At 45.8% G+C, this 20,681-nt stretch overlaps 1 protein-coding gene across 1 annotated transcript in view; it reads right to left on the minus strand.

Moving 5' to 3' along the window:
* Positions 1-19,643, minus strand: part of HDGFL3 (HDGF like 3) — a 36,988-nt gene extending 17,345 nt beyond the window's left edge. Inside the window, exon 1 of the mRNA XM_056865755.1 lies at positions 19,512-19,643. Within this exon, the coding sequence (XP_056721733.1) occupies positions 19,512-19,595 (84 nt within the window). The 5' untranslated portion in view covers positions 19,596-19,643. The remainder of the gene's footprint in view (positions 1-19,511) is intronic.
* Between the last annotated feature and the right edge of the window lie 1,038 nt (positions 19,644-20,681).

Genomic DNA, 20,681 nt, shown 5'->3' on the forward strand with positions numbered 1-20,681 from the left:
CTGCATTTTGAAATCAGCACCTTCACTGTAACTTACATCTACACCACAACAATACAATCCCGTACTCTGAAATCTACACCTTCATTGTAACTTACATCCACACCACAACAACACATTCCTGTACGGAGTTACTCCAGTCTAAGCCCATTGAAATGTCAGACATATTGCAGAGGTCCAGACCCTTGAGTCAGGTCATCCCTCTGTATGTAAGCAAGCAAATCTGTGCTTCATTGAGATGGCTGGTGATACTTCTAAAGAGGAGGAGTGCAGCAGCACCTTGAAGACTAACCAAATTTCGGGCAGGGTAATGAGCTTTCGTGAGCCACAGCTCACTTCTTCAGATACAGCTAGGATGTGAGTCCATCTATCACCTTCTGTACTTAAGGATAGATGGACTCACGTTCTAGCTTTAAGTGAAGAATGTGTCCATCTGTCATCTTCTGTACTTAAGGATAGATGGACTCACGTTCTAGCTGTATCTGAAGAAGTGAGCCGTGACTCACGAAAGCTGACACCCTGCCAGAAATTTTGCTAGTCTTTAAGGCGCTAACTGGACTCTTGCTCTTTTCTACTGCCACAGACAGACTAACACGGCTACCCGTTGTGATCTAAAGAGAAGGAGGGAGAAGAAAGAGTAAAACTCGAAGCAATCCTCACGCACAAGTGCTCGCTCTAAACCACTGGTTCCCAACCAGGGGTCCGTGGACCCCCAGGGGTCCACGAGAACTAAATTAAGGTCCACGAAACAAAGTTATAAACCCATAATAAATTAATATTTTCAATTAAAAGTTCTCTATTATAAATATATATATTCAAATATTATTCTAAGTTTAATGTTTAACTAACAGTTATGATTAAAGTTTATTTTCAAATTCTCAGAATTTTTATTTTGAACCTTGGGGTCCCTGCACCGAACAAAAAAGTCCTAGTGGTCCCTGGTCAAAAAAAGGTTGGGAACCACTGCTCTAAACAAAAACCCCATGGTCCACCTTATCCAAGCGCGTACGCCATAACTACGTTATTCAACTAGCTGAATCACCTCGGTGCTGGCAAGAAACCCGCTGTTATTTTCAACACATACAACAGCGACGGGTGGGAGCAGCAGCCATTACGGCAGGAAACCCCCCCCCCCAAATGCACGCACACCGGAGCTGGAATCGGCTGTAACTCGGTCACCCACCCACCCATCTGTACGTAACGCCCCCCTCCCCTTTCTCTGAAATGGATTGGCTATTTTCTCTCTGCGTCAGCAAGACCTTAAGGAGAGAGACAGAGAGAAAAAGAAACCCCCTCGGGGCTCGAATCTGGGAACAAAAGAGAGATGGAAGTGCATATCTTGCTATTTCCCCCCCCCCACACACACACACACTTGCTTTTCTCTGCCTCTCAAGACAGCCCACATGGGTTGATTAAATTAACTTACTATCAAAATAACAAAAACATAGAAGAATTGGATAGAATATGGAAACCCACTCTATCCAGGATGGAGAATACACTCAAAAGTTTAGATTCTGTCGGTGGTGGTTCATAAAGAGAGTGTTTATTTAGAAAGTTATATGTTGCATAGGTTTTATTAGTTGTATAAGTACTGGCCGAGTTTCGTTTATTCGAAGTTTTTTAATATTGTATATTTGTAATTTTTAATACAATTAAAAAAAGACAGCCCACATGGTTCTTTCGGGCTGCTTCTGAAAGGAAACAAATGGATTCTGAAGTGCGGGGACACGATCAGGACTGGAGGTTTAGCATTCAATAGCGATGTTGACTGTCACACGAACACATGAACACATGAAGCTGCCTTATGCTGAACCAGACCCTTGGTCCATCAAAGTCAGTATTGTCTACTCAGACCGGCCGCGGCTCTCCAGGGTCTCAGGCAGAGGTCTTTCACATCACTTACTTGCCTAGTCCCTTTAACTGGAGATGCCGGGGATTGAACCTGAGACCTTCTGCATGCCGAGCAGATGCTCTACCACTGAGCCATGGCCTATCCCCATGAAGCTGCTATCTACTGAATCAGACCCTCGTTCCATCGAAGTCCGTATTGTCTACTCAGACCGGTAGCGGCTCTCCAGTGTCTCAGGCAGGGGTCTTTCACATCACCTACTTGCCTAGTCCCTTTAACTGGAGATGCCGGGGACTGAACCTGGGGCCTTCTGCATGCCGAGTAGATGCTCTACCACCGAGCCACGGCCCCTTCCTAACTGCCGTTCCATCTGACCACCCCAAGGTGTCACACATCACCCCCACTGTGCACAAACATAATATTCAAGAGGACAATGTAAGTAGGGTTGACAACCTCCATGGTGGGGGCATGGAGAATGTCTAGAATTACAACTCATCTCCAGAATACTGGGATCAGTTCCCCTGGAGGAATCGGCCACTTTGGAGGGTAGAGTGTATGGCACTACACCCCGCTGAACTCCCTCCCCTCCCCACTCTCCACTATCCCTAGGCTTTGCCCTCAAATCCCCAAGAATTTCCCAAGGTGGAGCTGGCAACCATAAATGGAGAATGTGGATGCTTCCGTTATGTCTTCTCAACTAGATGCAGAATTCTGCAAAGAAACTAGAACACCACAGTTTCCCACCCTGGCTGCCCCCCAAAAAGGAGAACTGGGCACAGGGTTGGGAAGGATTAAATATTTCCTGGCCCCAGATGTTCTGTCCCTGTCCCTTCTGGTTCCTACTTCTTCACCTGGGAGGTGACAAACCCAAACCGGAGAAGAGCTCAGATCTACCCCAGCACAGAAGATAACAGGTTGGGCTAGTATGGGACAAACATCAAAATCTTAAGCATTAACTCTCAGTCATATATACTGCAAACCCTATAAAGGCAGGGCTTGGAATGTATGAATGGCTGCCAGAAAATCTGAGAAGGAAGCCAGCGCTGAGCTTCTTATTGAGTTAATCTGTTTAACCTTTATGCTACAAAGACTTCTGGGTTGCTCCACTTTGAATAAAAGCCAACATTTGTTTATAAAGGCAATGTTATCAAAACCAGATGTGGGATTAAAAAAAAAGAATATAATAAGTGTGCAGGAAATGTATTGCTCACAAATGACCAATATCTAAGTCCTAAGCTTTTTTGGGCATCAGGGGAATCTCCGTAAGTAAACCAATGCAATAAATATACTAACTAGACGTAGCTAACAACATCTCACAGTCTCTTGTATGAGCTCCCCCATATTATAAAAATCACATTACATAAAAGGCCATGGACTATGATATTGTAGTGAACCCAGTTCATTAGGTTTAGGATAGTGCAACAGAGCCAGCATGGTGTAGTGGTTAGGAGTGGTGGATCTGGAGAACCGGGTTTGATTCCCCACTCCTCTACGTGGGCGGCGGACTCTGGTTTCTGGTTTCCCCACTCCTACACATGAAGCCAGGTGGGTGACCTTGGGCCAGTCACAGTTCTCTCCTAATTCTCTCAGCCCCACCTGCCTCATAAGGTGTTTGTTGTGGGGAGAGGAAGTGAAGGAGATTGTAAGCTGGTTTGATTCTCCTTAAAAGGTAGAGAAAGTCAGCACAGAAAAAACAACTCTTCCTCGCCTTCCAGTTTTTCAAGAAAGCATGGGCCTGCCACACAGACTCTTCTGGGTGGCTTGGGATTCTCATGTTAATTTTACTGTGGGGAAAAGTCATTCTGGAGCATTTCCCATGGTAATATTAGGTAATGTAAGGTGGGGGCCTCAGAAAACAACATTCTCTTCTGTTCAACTGTCACGGCTATTAAACCACCTGGGAACTACACTTGCCTGCCGCTATTTTTGTAAGCAAATTCGTGCAAAGAGTAGCTTGTGCCGCTGTGTGTGAGTATCTGAGGATTCGAGTCAACATACATTAATTTTAGCAGCGTTACGCCTTCCTTTCTTGGCAAAAGGGCCTACTCGGTCCTCTGGGCGTTGACAAGGCAGGGCAGCAATCAATCAGTTCCTTCCTCCAGCTAACCTGCACAGTTCCCACTCAAAAAACTGGCAAGTGGTGGGCAGACCCCCTCACTAGAGCCCCAGTGCTTGCTAGTCTCTGGAGATGGATCACCCCCCCCCAAAAAAGTAATATAGTTGGACAAAACCTAGGTGCTGGGGTTCTCAAACATGGCAGTCTCAGCAGCTAAAAGGTAAAGCTTTTAGGTAAAGGTCAAGCAAGCACTGGGTCATTCCTGACCCATGGGGTGACGTCACATCCCGACATTTACTAGGCAGACTTTATTTACGGGGTGGTTTGCCAGTGCCTTCCCCAGTCATCTTCCCTTTACCCCCAGCAAGCTGGGTGCTCATTTTACCGACCTTGGAAGGATGGAAGGCTGAGTCAACCTTGAGCCGGCTACCTGAAACCGACTTCCGTCAGGATCAAACTCAGGTGGTGAGCAGAGCTTTTGACCGCAGTACTGCAGCTTACTGCTCTGCGCCACGGGGCTCTATCTCAGCAGCTAACAAAGCCACAGTTGCTAGAGCCTATGACCACTCATTAACTTCCAATATATAATGTTCACGCGAAATGATCAAGAGGTGGATGACTAGCCTAGCCGGTTAAAAGTTCTTTAACTGGTTGAAGCTCCTAGGCAAAATGTATTTCCATTCCCAAACACATGTAAAAATCATATGGCCACACCCACATCATGATTCAAATGCCATTCCTGAATGGGCCCATGGCAATCCTGGAAGGTTGGCAAACCTATAAAAGGAAAGAACCTTAGAGCAGTGTTCTCATGCAAACTTTAACACAGGGGGGTCAGCAACCTTTTATAATAAAAGAGCCAAGAGACATTAACATCCAGAGCAAGAGATCAACCAACAGCCAGGATAAGAAAGCCCGTTTGCAATATTTGAAAACATACAGCTCAGCATTACTGACAACTGACATGCTGATAATCCACAAAGATTTTGCAGCCCAAACACTGGCTGTTGCAAATCCTTTATTAGGAAGTGGCACGCAGATATTCTCCACAATAACGCACAGATATACGTAGAAGGACCCTGCACAATTATTTTAGCGCATAAATCTGAGCATAGTTTACACCTTAATCACTGACAACTGTTCACCTCTGTCATTTCCTTTTCTGTAAGGTAAAAAAGGTAAAGGTCCCCTGTGCAAGCACCGGGTCATTCCTGACCCATAGGGTGACGTCACATCCCGACGTTTCCTAGGCAGACTTTGTTTGTGGGGTGGTTTGCCAGTGCCTTCCCCAATCATCTTCCCTTTACCCCCAACAAGCTGGGTACTTGGATGGCCCGGGCTAGCCCAATTTCATCAGATCTTGGAAGCTCAGCAGGATCAGCCCTGGTAGAACTTAGATGGGAGACTCCCAAAGAAGACCGGGGTTGATACAAAATGGACAACCATCTCTGATCTCTCTTGCCTTGAAAAAGCTACGAGGTTGCCATAAATGGCACTTCCCACCACCATTTGGTTCCATACTAAGCCACAGGTTGAAGACCCCTGTCTTAATATACCTGGTTTGAGCAGGAGAGGGCTTGTCCTAAAGGTGGATGCAGAAAGGAACATGGCGAGCATTCAGAAGTGCAAATACAGAAGGTAGGAAAGGATTTGCATATATGAGAGGTGGACTCTAATCTGGAGAATCTGGAGATTCCCCCACTCCTCCACCTGAACTCTGCAGGGTGACCTTGGGCTGGTCACACTTCTCTCAGAACCCTTTCAGCCCACGCAATGGCAAACCACTTCTGAACCCCTACAGGTTCACCATAAATCAGCGGTGACTTGAAGGCACACACAACACACGCACACTCACATTATTTGTACGGGCCAGCTTATCCAAGGATTCATGGTCAGGTCGCTTCCCCATTGTGTTAGGCCCAGAACAAAACAACCAAGCAAAGCCATAAATAGCTGCTGCAGTCAAGAGAGAGAAATCCAAGGTCTCTCCTGTGTTAGGCTTGCGTTCCCAATCCTGGAAACTTTTGCACCAACATTTACAAAACAGCCTGAAAGGCGACATTTGTTAGCCTGGGGGAACTTCTGAATGGGAAACTGAAGTGTCATCACAAAAAAGTCAATGGGAGGGTGGGAAGCGGGGGCTGGCATGAGGGGTGGGAGTGGGAGCAGGTGAAAGGGGAGAAGCTGGGAAATGGGTGGTGAAAATACTTCAGAGACAGTAAAAAGACAGTAAAAAAGTAAAAAGACAGTAAAAAGGTTTATGTCCCAAAAATGCGTGAATGAAGGCTGAAAAGTGGGACTCCAGAGTGGAGAATGGTTTATTAAATAAATTTGTTATTGTGTTTATAGAACACATACAATTCATACACTTCACACATTCCTTTAAACTCCATATCCACAAGAAGATCCTCCTCATATAACAAACAGAGTGCAGCTAATAGGTTCTATAACAGTTAATGCAGTTCTTACTAATCTGAACTCACATTATATTCTTTACTAAAACAAATACACAAACCTTTCTTCTCTAACTTACATTAAATCTAGATTATTTATCTTCATCTGCAATGATGTGGATTTAAAACATTAGTGCTCCTAAATATAACTAATAATCAATATTTTTAAACCATCATTCAAACCAGATATTTTCCCGTATCAAATCAACTGTCTATTAATATTTCTACACATAGTTACCTATGTAGTCATCAAACTCTTTAATGTTAATTAAAAGCTGAGTAAATCCATCCATCCATCCCTATTGTTATTGTTTTATTGTTATTATTGTAATTGTAGGAGCCCCATGGCGCAGAGTGGTAAGCTGCAATACTGCAGTCCAAGCTCTGTTCACGACCTGAGTCCGATCCCAATGGAAGTCGGTTTCGGGAAGCCGGCTCAAGGTTGACTCAGCCTTCCATCCTTTCGAGGTCGGTCAAATGAGTACCCAGCTTGCTGGGGGTAAAGGGAAGATGACTGGGGAAGGCACGGCCAAACCACCCCATAAACAAAGTCTGCCTAGTAAACGTCATGATGTGACGTCACCCCATGGGTCAGGAATGACCCGGTGCTTGCACAGGGGAACTTTACCTTTATTATTGTAATTAATGTATTAATAATGACATTTTTCTGCATAGTGGAGAATGTTTGTTTACTGTTTCCCATACACACCATATGCTAACTGCCACCCACAATGCTCTGAATCAATGCCAGGTCTAGTACACCAGGAACACAACCACCCAGGAGAGATATCAGAAATACAGCCATCTTTCCTCTTGAACTCATGAAAACGCCTTATATGGTATCACACCATTAGTCCATCAAAGCTCAGGATTATCTACTCTAATTGGCAGATGCTCTCCAGATTCTCAGGTGGAGGTCTTTCACATCATCTACTATTTAACTTGGGATGCTGGGGATTGAGCCTGGGGACTACACCCTCTCCCCCTTGCCTATTAATTTTTACTCCTCGTCAACATAATGCATTCTGGAATACAAATAATCAGAATTATCTAGGAAAGTGGAAGAGGACTACTTCAGCTGTTAAGCCAAGAATCTTTCCAGCCTAAATGGATACAGGCAGTTAGAAACCATTTAGGGAGAGTGGGCCTTTCTTCAAGTGAGCTTCTGAAGTTAGATGATGAAGAAGCAAAAAGCTTAGTTAAACAAAGGATTGAGGATGCAGAGCGACAACACGATCTTAACAAGACACCAGGTTTCAGAGCTCCTATGAAATCTAAACATATTATGGCCCCGGCCCCTTATCTCTCATAACTTGAAGCCCACCGAATTAGGAGAGCCTTCACTCTGGCAAGATGTGAGGCTATGCCCTCGGCATTAAAAAATAAAGGTCCGCTGTGCAAGCACCGGGTCATTCCTGACCCATGGGGGGACATCACATCCCGACGTTTCCAAGGCAGACTTTGTTTACGGGGTGGTTTGCCAGTGCCTTCCCCGGTCATCTTCCCTTTCCCACCAGCAAGCCAGGTCCTCATTTTACCATCCTCGGAAGGAGGGAAGGCTGAGTCAACCTTGAGCCGGCTACCTGAAACCAGCTTCCGTTGGGATCGAACTCAGGTCATGAGCAGAGCTTGGACTGCAGTACTGCAGCTTACCACTCTGCGCCACGGGGCTTAGCGCCCTCGGCATTACTGGATGGTAAATACAAGGAAAAAAACAAAACAAAAAAAACCCCGTATCTAGAGAGACTCTGCCCATGTTCCATGTTCCATGTGAGAGGTGGAGACAATGAAGCATGTCTTTTTTCAGTGCCCATATTATAGTGGTCTGAGGGTTAAGTTTATCCATCCTATAATAGTTAAATTCGCAGAAAGTCCAGAGCAGGTATGGCTGGATAAATTATTAACTGACGAAAACCCTACGATCTCAAAACCAGTGGCCAATTTTTGGGCTGGCGTGATAAAAGCCCGGAGCAAGAAAAGGGCTGACGGAAAGGATAAGGAAATTTAATAAGTATAGAAACTCTGCTCCAAGTTTTATACCGCGAATAGTATTTTATCTGTTTTTTATTTGTCTTGTTACCACTTTTTTAAATGTAAGGTTTGAGATTTTGGATTTTGAGCATAGCAATGCAATATTATAGTTACTGGTCTATGACTGCAATAAATTATTATCATCATTATCTAGGAAAGAGAGAGTATGGAAAATGATACAAAAAGGAGAGTGTTTGCTGATGGATCGTTGCCGGCGACAGACTCTGTGAAAAGCTTGAAGTCTTAAGAAGAAGAGTTGGTTTTTATATGCCGACTTTCTCTGCCACTTAAGGGAGAATCAAACTGGCTTACAATCACCTTCCCTTCCCCTCCCCACAGCAGACACCCTGTGAGGTAGGTGAGGCTGAGAGAGTGCGACTTGCCCAAGTTCACCCAGCTGGCTTCGTGTGTAGGTGTAGGGGAACAAATCCAGTTCACCAGATTAGCCTCCGCCGCTCATGTGGAGGAGTGGGGAATCTCCACCACTCCAGGGTGGCAAGGGGGCCTGGATCCAGCATCTCTAGAGGTACTGAGTGGTAGCAGTCCGGGTTTCCCAGATTTTCAGTGACTGATTGACTGGTGGTTATTAAAAAGAGCTACTGGTCTGCTTGGCATTTGTCCAGAGAAGCTTTTTAAGAACAGAGTTAAGCTCATGTATTTTAAGGAGTTGCAAAGAACTCCTGCATCATAATAAGCCGGAGAAATAAAAGAATACTTTTTTTTAATTTATGCAACGCACACAGGTGCAATCCCGCCATCAATATGCTTAACAGCTGAGCATAAAATATGTAGAGAAAGAAACAACGAGGAGGGGAAAGTCCCCTGAAAATAAAAAGCTTGACAGCGTGAAGTCCCCCCCCCCCAGCATCCAATGGGACCCAAATGGATCTCCCCATTATCAGGGCCCAATACGCATGTGCTGGGCCACAGATAGTTCAAAGCTGTAGCTCATGTTCTACTGTTGGCACAAGATCATGAGTACAATCTTTGATAATTCTTTTTTAAAAAGGATCTCAGGCACTGAAGGTCAGATAGGACATGGAACACACACAAAAAGGATTTTCCATGGCCCCCATTTTTAAAAAAAGCAACTGTGGTGTATGCATGTGTGAATTGGATCACAGACATGTCATCTGGGAAGGGGGGTGTAACCTTTCCCCCTAGATCGTTGTTCTTGATTTAAATATCCCTTCCCCCCATGTACAAGAAGAAGAAGAGTTGGTTTTTGCATGCCGACTTTCTCCACCACTTAAAGCAGAATCAAACAGGCTTACAATCACCTTCCCTTCCCCTCCCCACAACAGACACCCTTGTGAGGGAGGTGGGGCTGAGAAAGCTCTTAGCAGAACTGTGACTAGCCCAAGGACACCCAGGTGGCTTCATGTGTAGGAGTGGGGAAAGCAACCTGGTTCACCAGGTTAGCCTCCGCCGCTCATGTGGAGGAGTGGGGAATCAAACCCGGTTCTCCAGACCAGAGTCCACCGCTCCAAGCCACCGCTCTTAACCACTGCACCACTCTGGCTATTTACTATTTACATTGGAGTATTACAAGGATTTCCCTCATAGGTCAAAATGGTAGCTTCAGGAAAAAAATATCAGAGGGCACCTTGACCCCTGACCAGATTGTTCTCTATCCCCCCCACCCTCAGCTACTTTTAACTTAACCCCCACTCAAACATTCACAAACTCCCTGCATCTTTTCTAGTCATAGGACCTTGAAAAACTATCCCCAACAGATAGTAGGGGACAGATAGACCAATGGCCTACCTTGATATAAGCTAGCAGCTGTGTGGATTCCAAAGGAAAACCCAACCAAAACACAACCCATACAATTAGGATCAACCAAATTTATTAGGACCAATCAAATTACACATTTACCAGCCTGGATGTTACTAAAGAAATAATAAAAGAAAATAAATGTTTTAAAAGAAAAAGAAGAAGAGTTGGTTTTTACATGCCGACTTTCTCCACCACTTAAGAAAGACTCCAATTGGCTTACAATCACCTTCCCTTCCCCTCCCTACAACAGACACCCTTGTGAGGTAGGTGGGGCTGAGAGACCGTGACTGGCCCAAGGTCACCCAGCTGGCTTCATGTGTAGGAGTGGGGAAACCAACCCGGTTCACCAGATTAGCGTCCACCGCTCAAGCGGAGGAGTGGGGAATCAACCCCGGTTCTCCAGATCAGAGTCCACCGCTCTTAACCACTACACCATGCTGGTGTAGTTGAGAACATGATAGTGATATAAGGCAGTTTTAGATTTTTGGCACGTTACACTTCCAGTGTACATCTAGTCACCGAGTCCAAAATGCACAATGACCTTCCACCCAGAACTTGTTTTCTGCTGGCCTCCACTGTAGAGAGGCAGTGGTCAGAAAAGATGCACCGTTGATGTAATGCTAAAATACCAATGCGCATGCAGCCTGGTGTCCGCTCCCATTCCTCCATGCTATTGAGAAACCTTCCCTTTGTGTTCACAAGCTCCACAACCCCCCTTGTAATACATGGGACTTTCCCCGCCAGTGGGTTTATACAGGCTGCTTGTTGTGCCAGGCCTGGTTAAATCCAAGCTTCAGTTAGGAAGACAATATAAAGCACAGCCAGATCTAGTCTCATAGCTTTGGGAAGCTGCATATTCTAAATGGGGCATGACCTCCCCTCCATTTATTATATTTGGCTAAGGATCAAAACCGAAAGGCCTGGATTGCCAATCATCTTTTAAAGGGCCACGCAGGAACAGGAGGGAAGTTGACCCTTCAGCAAAGGGAATTTTTACAGGTTCAACTTCTCATGCACAGTGAGAAAGGTACACCCACCATGCTATTTTGTATACTGAGCACATGAACACACACATGAAGCTGCCTTCTACTGAATCAGACCCTTGGTCCATCAAAGTCAGTATTGTCTACTCAGACCGGCAGCGGCTCTCCAGGGTCTCAGGCGGAGGTCTTTCACATCGCCTACTCGCCTAGTCCCTTTAACTGGAGATGCTGGGGATGGAACCTGGGACCTTCTGCATGCCTAGCAGATGCTCTACAAACTGAGCAACGGCCCCGCTGCTGTTAAAGGTATTCTGTCCTCCTTTGAATCTCATAGGGAAACCCCTTTCTCTCTCTCGCCTCCTTGAAACGGAAACGGAAACCAGCCAGCACACCAAACATATCAGCACACCAAACATTTGAACACACGAAGCTGCCTTCTACTGAATCAGACCCTTGGTCCGTCAGAGTCAGAGGTCTTTCACATCACCTGCTTGCCTGGTTCCTTTAACTGGAGTCGCGGGGGATTGAACCTGGGACCTTCTGCATGCCAAGCAGACGCTCTACAAACTGAGCCACGGCAAGCTCCAACCCACTAGATGATGATCAGCATTCTAGAGGATGCATGCTCGTTCAAGTTTGCACATGAGAGGGGTTATAGGAACCTGCAAACGTCAAATCCCACCAGGGCATGCTTTGCAACACACACATTAACACAAAAGCATATAACCCAGCTCTGTGTCATTGTAGCTGTTATTGAATATGGATATGAAAGATACAATAGGATCCTTATTTTGCTTGCCAGTTTCCCAGGATGCCTTTCGAAGTCACAGCTGGCTCTCAACACTCTGAAAGGCAAAGTTGCCAACTGTCAGGCAGCGTCTAAACCTTTCTCTTCGAGCAGCGGCTTTTCCAAAAGCATTCTCCCTCCAAAAAAAAGTTTTAAAAATTGATTTTTAAAGAAAGGCGAACTTCACGGAGGTAGGCATAATGTCTGAAAATATGGCCAGTGTTGGGCCTAAAGACAATCCTAAAGAAAGGACATGCAACTCTCCCCTCTGTAAAACATTTCCACTTGAAATATTGTTTTAAAGGACAAACGAACTGCAAATTGTACATAAACTTGTACAATCGTCTGTTTTCGCACAATAAAAATCATAGGGATCATCAAAGGAATCTCATTTTCAAAATATCGGGGGTCATGTTTTAAGTTCCAAAATTCAGAAGGGTGGCTAAAAAGACTGTCTTATGCAGATTTACATCCTTTAGAAGGGAGTAATACACACACACACACACACAATTCTGAGCAGGATGGTGCTGCTATAGCGTCATCTGGTGCAGAGTTGAAGTCAATGGTTGTTACCCACCCTGAGTCTGGCTTGCTTGGGATGGGGGGTGGGCTACTGATTTGAAATAAACAAATAAATAAATAAAAATAAAATGGGCCTTGCATGCAGTAACTTTGCATAAGAGTGTCCCGCCAGGGGTGAATAATAACAGCCAAAAGATATTTGCAAGCTTTTCCTATAAAAGATCATCCATCTGAACAAGCTGGCTGGTTTTAAAAAGAAACGTACACACAGTATGAACTTTCAAAACACCTTCAAGGGCATTAATACTTTTTTTCCCTGCCTCCACCTGCTCTAGGTTTGCAGCTAAAGGCCTAGTCCAGAGGTGTCAAACATAAGGCATGCGGGCCGGATCCGTCCCCTTGAGTGGTCTTATCCGGCCTGCGAGCCAGCCAGCCCACCCCACACTCTCGATCTGGCCTGGGGAGGCCTGGCCTGGCCAAGGGACATTTATGTTATATCTGGCCCTTGTAACAACTGAGTTCAACACCCCTGGCCTAGTCCAATGCAGAGTTATATGCGCTCAACAACCGGCAAGTTGCGACTGACTCAGGGTGATCCCCACCTCACGGGGTTTTCAAGGCAAGAGACCAACAGAAGTGGTTTGCCATTGCCTTCCTCTGCACAACAGCCTCAGTCTTCCTTGGTGGTCTTCCATCCAAGTAGTGACCATTAGCGACCCTGCTAGCTTTCCAAGATCTGCAGACACCATTTGAAGCCTCGGCGCTATAGCCACAGTTCACGCTAAGGCTACTTTGCTAACACCCACTGGCCTGCTTGCCCTCTAGCAAAGAAGGAACAGACTGAAACAACTAAGCAAGAAAACTTTTGTAACCCGAGAGTTGTGTCGGAAGAAGAGCTGGTACATTTGTGCGGACTGGCTTAGAAGGTCTTGTTTCTTGAACCTTTCTATCTGCTGTGCTTCTGACTCGGTCAAGCCTATGACAGCAAACAGCCAGAGATTTATGAAACAACATCTTCAGCTACGAGTTGAATTTTGCCCATGTTCTCTGGGGTTTATCCATTTAGGGACAAGTGAACAATCTTTGGACAGCTTCAGCAGAGACGCTTGAAGGTTCAGAGATACTTCCAAAAGCCCTCGGTCAATTTCCAACAGCAATGAAAGAAAGGAATAACAGAATAGCTTCCTGTTCTGCACAATGACCCTTTGGTCTTTGTTATCTTAGTGAATGGGTAAATTCATTTGCTTTGTATTTATATATGCATGTGGCTCGAACATTTACACAACGTATTTCTTCCTTGAGCTCTAAACCCAGCCTTGTTTTGCAACAACCATTGGCTGTAAACGGATTCGTTTGACTCTCCAATTGATATTATTGGAAATTAGGGAATGGCCCAGGAAAAAAAATCTCTAGATCAGCGCCCATCAACTTGTCCTGATCCAGGATCCAGCACAGGACACTTTTAAGCTGTGAGTATGTGACATCATGGTCACAAGGCATCAGTAATCAGGAAGCTGCACAGGTAAGTAGCAGGAAAAGGGGGACAAGGTGTGAAGGAGAGTAGTTGATTTGACCTTTTAGATCCCAATCCGTTTCACGATGAGTTTCATCAGGGGATCTCAATCTACTCTCCCGTGTAAATTGTCCCGCCCCCCCATTTTCACATGACATCAGTCACATGACAGGAGGGGGGAATGAGGAATAAACCATGCAATCCTCCCACTGATGTATGATGACGTCACCCCCTTTGCTTTGCCATCCTGCCTTCGAACACAAGAACACAAAAAGCTGCCTTATACTTAATCAGACGAATGGTGCATCAAACCCTGTACTGTCTACTCTGACTGGAAGCAGCTCACTAGGGTCTCAGGGAGAAGTCTTTCACCTCCTTTTAACTCGAGATGCTGGGATCTGGGACCTTCTGCATGCAAAGCCAGCATGGTGTAGTGGTTAAGAGCGGTGGACTCTAATCTGGAGAACCGGGTTGTTTCCCTCACTCCTCCACATGAAGCCTGCTGGGTGACCTTGGGCCAGTCACAGTTCTCTCAGAACTCTCTCAGCCCCACCGACCTTACAAGGTGTCTGCTGTGGGGAGGGGAAAGGAAGGAGATTGTAAGCTGTTTTGATTCTCCTTAATAGGCAGAGAAGGTCATCATATAAAAGCCAACTCTTCTTCTTCTTCAAAGCAGATTTCCCCACTCCTCCACGAGTGGCGGTCGCTCATCTGGTGAACTAGGTTGGTTTCCCCATTTCTCCACATGAAGCCTGCTGGGTGACCTTGGGCCAGTCACAGTTCTCTCAGAACTCTCTCAGCCCCACCTACCTCACAGGGCGTCTGTGGTGGGGAGGGGAAGGAGATTGTAAACTGGTTTGATTCTCCATAAAAGGCCGAGGTCAGCATATAAAAAGGCAACTCTTCTTCTTCTTCAAAGCAGACGCTCTATTATTAAGCTATGCATGTGCCTCTTAGTTTGCATGCAAAAAGTATAAGGAGGAGGTCTCATGACCCATTCTGAAGGAACCACATTTCCCAAGCGGGTTTAGGCTCCCCAGTGTTTGGGGTAGGGAAACCAGATAGGAACCCCATCCATGCTTCCTTAACCTTCATACCAGAAAGCCTAGTTTTAAATGTAAAAAAAAAAAAAAATTGCAATAGAGCTACAGAGCAGTGTATGCCTTTGCACTGAAGTTCACTGTATTAAGGAGATGCACCTAATCTGGTTTCTTGGCTTGCTCATGGCTCTCAGAGTAATTCCAACCTCTATGACCTGGATGCAAAGCACTTTCCCTCTACACAATACTGGCATACTGACAACCCCCTCGCCGGATTCCCGTGTGACCTTTCGGTAGGCCTCACTTGGCCTTTGGGGAATCACTGCTTGTATGTGAATCACTGGCCACAACCCAGCAGAGAATTAAGTATGCTTTGTCCTATTTGGTTCAATGGGCTTAAGTGAACCTGTGCTGGACCATTCATTGTCCATACAAAAATCGACGGCGAGAAATACATTTCAGCCCAAGTCCCATTGATTGAGCATTCTTATATCTCCCTCCAAAGTCAACAGGGCTTAAAAATGTTCAGCTTTAGATGGATCATGCCCACGGTTATTAGCAGATTTGAAATGAAATGGGGATGCATTTAATTTTTTTACCTCGAAAGGAGCAAATAATCTTGGGGTATGCAGAGTGGTAAGCTGCAGTACTGCAGTCCAAGCTCTGCTCACGACCTGAGTTCGATCCCAACGGAAGTTGGTTTCAGGTAGCCGGCTCAAGGTTGACTCAGCCTTCCATCCTTCCGAAGTCGGTAAAATGAGGACCCGGCTTGCTGGGGGTAAAGGGAAGATGACTGGGGAAGGCACTGGCCAACCACCCCGTAAACAAAGTCTGCCTAGGAAATGTCGGGATGTGACGTCACCCCATGGGTCAGGAATGACCCGGTGCTTGCACAGGGAACTACCTTTACCTTTATTTGTTTAATGAGCAGCATACATTCAGATATTATTATTCTAAATCCCAGAACTGTATGTTGAGTTTAAACAACAATAACCTATTGGGCTACTGGTTCAGGAAGAAACCTGTTCATTCAGCCCAAGGTGTGGACGGGTTCCCCCCACTCCTTTCATGGTCACTAGGCATGATGACAATCTGGGGGGCGCCATCGGATAGTTTTATGCTATTTAGGATTTTACAGGGCTGTTTTAATTGTTGTTTTAAATGGTTTATTCTATTTTAACGTATTCTGGAGTTTTATGTGAGCTGCTCTGAGCCCGGCCTTTGGCTGCGGAGGGCGGGGTATAAATTAAATAAATAATAATGATATTATTAAGATACTACACAGGGTGAATGCATAGTAAAAATGTTTTAAAAATGCTTCCTAGGGAGGCTTGAGGGTTAGATACTGGTTTCCTGGTCAAAAACCATTTTTAAAACCACTCGTTTTTTTACTTGGTGAAGTTAAACCTGAACCTGGGATCCTTTCACTACATCCACAACTCACCATGACTTTGAAAGCCTTCCAAAATACTTTCGGAATATGGAAATTGTACGTTGCCTTTGCAAAATGGGTTGAATCACTCTATAGTATGCCACTATATTTAGACCAATCTGCTTACATTGCTTGGGAGGTGGAAGATTCTGCTTCCATGGTATATTGTTGAACTAAATATGGGTCTTGGGTTCATTCAACCCCAGACGCTATGAGATCCAAATTAATTGTGTGTGTGAGAAATGTAATAAAATCCATTCATTAAGGCTGCTGTTGAGCTATATGATCATTTGCTGTGACTGGACAAACAAAATGAAGGCCTCAGCAATAAGATCTGGGAACCTTCTGTGTAGATGATTCCCCCCCATATTAATCTTTTTTCCTATGACTTTTTATAACACTTAAGCATGCTGTTATTTCCATGATTTTTTAAAAAAAATTAGATGGATGATTTTCCAGCTATTCAAGGGATGGGAGATCATCAAATCTGATTTCTTGATTTTATGGAATGAAATGTCATAATACTGAGTTTAGGGGAAGGGCAGATTTGGCAGAAATGAAAATAGACTCCAAAATCTGCAAAAAAGCAGATTCCGAATTATGGCCTCCCTGCCCCTAGATATTGATTGAGGGGTTGTCTATAGGATAAGTTCCAGGCAATATGGCTAAAGATGGTCCTTAATAAAATAGCCTGCCTGGACCTTTCTCCACCCACCCTGTTAGCCATGGGCGTAGACCAAGCATCAGGTTTCTTGAAGCAAAGGGTGGAAGACATTGAACGCCAGACAGATCTTGGAAAATCACAATTTTTCCTAGTACCTGACAAATCTAGATACTTAGTCTCACCTGCGGCTTATTTTTATCATCTTGAGTCTGTTAATTATAGGAAGGCCTTTACCCTTGCCAGATGCCAGGCCCTACCATCGGCCGTTTTAGAAGGGAAATATAAGAAGATCCCTAGATCAGAGAGGTTATGTCCGTGTGGGACAGGGGACATTGAAACCATCGAACATGCACTGATATGTTGCCCATTCTACCACGAAGTTAGATCAAAGCTTATTTCCCCCCTACTTGGTAAATTCCCTGAAGAGTCAGTTGAGCTTTAAGGCAAAGAAGTTCCTATTAGGAGAAGACCCTAAGCTTACGCTCCAAACTTCCAAGTTCTGCGAGGTTGCTATTAAAATACGCAGAACTTTATTAGAGAATGATTGTTAGAATATTTTACAATTTTATCAATTTTAAGATCATTTTAACCAGGGGTTGTTTTTAATGACCTTTATATGTTTGGGCAGTCTGCGATTTTGCGGCGCAAAACTATTGTGTCTGGATATTTTGATGTGTTGGCATGTAATTGGTCAGTCGACAGTATTAATAAATTTGAATTTGATTGAGGGGTTGTATTCATTGCTGGCACGGTGTGTTGTGAAACTATGAGGCTGAACTGTATCCTAAAATTTCCTGTGTCTCACACATACTCACATGTACATCTTTCAACCGCTAAGCATGCCAACTGGTCCAGGGGGGGAAATTCCCCTCTGGCCTGCTCATGTGCCTTCAACTGCAGCATGATCAGCAGAAATTAGCAGTACGAATTGTTGGAGATGAAGCCCACCTACATGGATCGGGTGAAAAGCTGGCAACCCCTTCCCCTCTGCTCACCCTCGGCACATACATGGGAGAAACCAACATTTAACTGTACATTTCCCCCCTTTTAAAAATATCATTTTGAATACACAGAAAATGACTGCAGGCGTCCAGATTTCCAACCCCCCTCATCCCACCTCTATGCACCTGTCCACCTGCTACACACAGATACCTGACTCAGAAGCCCCCCATGCACCTACATTTCTAAACTTGGGCCCCAATCCTAAACCCAAATAATATTGAATGCAAGATTTGTGTTAAATTATTATTATCATCATTAAGCAAACACCAGCTTGCGTGATCATAGAGGTTCCACCTCCTGATGTTTTTCCTCCTTTGGCTTTGGGAAACATTTTGCCTGTATAATTTTAATCGCAATATATCAGGCAAAAGGGGAGGCAGGCAGTCCGCTCCCCCCTCTTCCTCTGCAAAGGAGGCAGGGGGCGGGGAAGGTGGCGGCTGTGTTTGGGGGGAGAGGCAGAGAGAGAGAGAGAAAGGCCACTTATGCATGGGAGGTTTTGCCTTGGGTTTGCTGCTCTCTAAGACCCACATTTCCCCCATCTGAATCCTCAAAACTCTGCATGGGGGCCTTATTGTTGCGTTTTGAGAATCTGGATGGGGAAAATGCACATCTAGAGAGCGGCAAAGGCAAAACCTCCCATGCATAAATGGCCAAAGAGGCCATTTATGCATGGAAGGTTTTGCCTTGGGTTTGTGCCTCTCTAGATGCATATTTTCCCCCATCTGAATCCTCAAAACACTGCATGGGGGGGGGGGCTTATTGTTGAGTTTTGAGAATGCGGATGGGGGGGAAAAGTGCGTCTAAAGAGTGGCAAATCCAAGGCAAAACCCCCCATGCCTAAATGGCCAAAGAGAGCATAATAAACCGGCGTCATTATAATGCAGAATATTTTCTGCCTCCTCCCTTTAAAAAACACTACTTCCAGGTACCACCATCTCCCCCCCCTTACTGCTACCCAGGGGTGGGGAGGGGCAGTCACTGATAAAGATCAAAGGATAATAAGAAATAATAGGGTGGTGGGGGGAGGATGGATGGCGGCGGGTGCAGAGATGGGGAAAAGGGGGGGTGCAAGCGGAGGATCAAGCCCCCACCCCTCAATTGTCCCATTGTGGGGCGTGAAAGGATGGAGGTTTCGATGGGATTGGGGAGGGGGGGGAGGAAGGAGGAGCCCCCCCCTCCCAATCTCCTCCCGCCCTGCATTTGCAATGGCAAACACGCCCCTGGAAGCAAGAGAAAGGCGAAGCAAGAGGAAGGAAAATGGTTTTTTTGTTTAAATAAAAATAGACATTTTGTTGCAGCAGGGAAGGGCCGCGCTTGGACCGGTTTTTTTGGGGGGGGGCTGGCTCTCCCGTGCATCCCCCCACCCTTCTTGCAATGCCCCCCTCCCCCCCCCCTGTACTCACCCTGGCCGGCCAGTGCGGGTAGCCTTTCATTTTTGCAAAAACCAGGTCTCCGGCTTTGTATTCTCGGGGCCTCGGTCGAGCCATCGGGTCCTGCCCTCCCCTCCCCGTCGCCGCGTCCGATGCAAGCCGCCCCCCTCCTCCCCTGGCTGCCAGGCCTTCTCCCAGCGCCCCCCCACTCCTCCCTCCCCCGATCCTCCAAGCTCTGGGGCGGGGAGAGGGAAGGTGCAATGGCCCCCCCTTTCTTCCCTGGATTGCAATGGCCCCCTTTCCCCCTGGATTGCAATGGCCCCCTTTCTTCCTTGAATTGCAACGGCCCCCTCCTTCCCTGGATTGCAACGGCCCCCTCCTTCCCTGGATTGCAACGGCCCCCTCCTTCCCTGGATTGCAATGCCCCCCCCCTTCCTTCCCTGGATTGCAATAGGTTTCCGGAGGCGAGGCTGGGCCCCGGGCTGGGAGGCAGAAGCGGCGGCGGAGGGGAGGAGGTGATGGTGGTGGTGGTGGTGGAGAAGAAGAGGGGATCTGGTGTGTGTGTGCGTATGTGCAACCAGAGGGAGGGGGGAGGCCCTGGACTCACCACCAGCCCCCAAGAACTAGGGACCCAGCTGCCTGGCTCGCGCGCGGGGGGGGGGGTCCTTGGCGTGCAAATATATATATATTTGCAATATATATATTTGCAAAATATATATTATTGCAATATATATATATATTGCAATAATATATATTATATATATGTGTATATATGTGTATATATATATATGTGTGTGTGTGTGTGTGTGTGTGTGTGTGTGTGTGTGTGTATATATATATATATATATATATATATTATACATATATAATTTTTAGGGAGGGGGTGCAGGGGGAGGCGCAGATCCCCCTCCCCCCACCTCTGGCTCGGTAACAATGTTGCAAAAGAAGAAAGAAAGGTGGGTTTTTTTGGAAACGTAGCTGCTGCAAGAGGAAACATGGACCCTTCGCCTCCCAAAAAATTGCTCCTTGGGCAGGGACCAAAAACGCGGCCTTTCCTCCCTTCCTCCTCCCCCCCCCCGGATTTTCTCTCTGTGTGTCTTTTTTTTTTTTTTTTTTTTTTAATGCTCTGGCCCTCTCTGCTTTGGCTTATTTTCTAGGCACGCCGAATCGGTTTCTATGAAAACAGAAACAGCCCTGGAGCCT

The sequence above is a fragment of the Euleptes europaea genome, chromosome 20, assembly GCF_029931775.1.
Source record: "Euleptes europaea isolate rEulEur1 chromosome 20, rEulEur1.hap1, whole genome shotgun sequence".
Classification (NCBI taxonomy): domain Eukaryota; kingdom Metazoa; phylum Chordata; class Lepidosauria; order Squamata; family Sphaerodactylidae; genus Euleptes; species Euleptes europaea.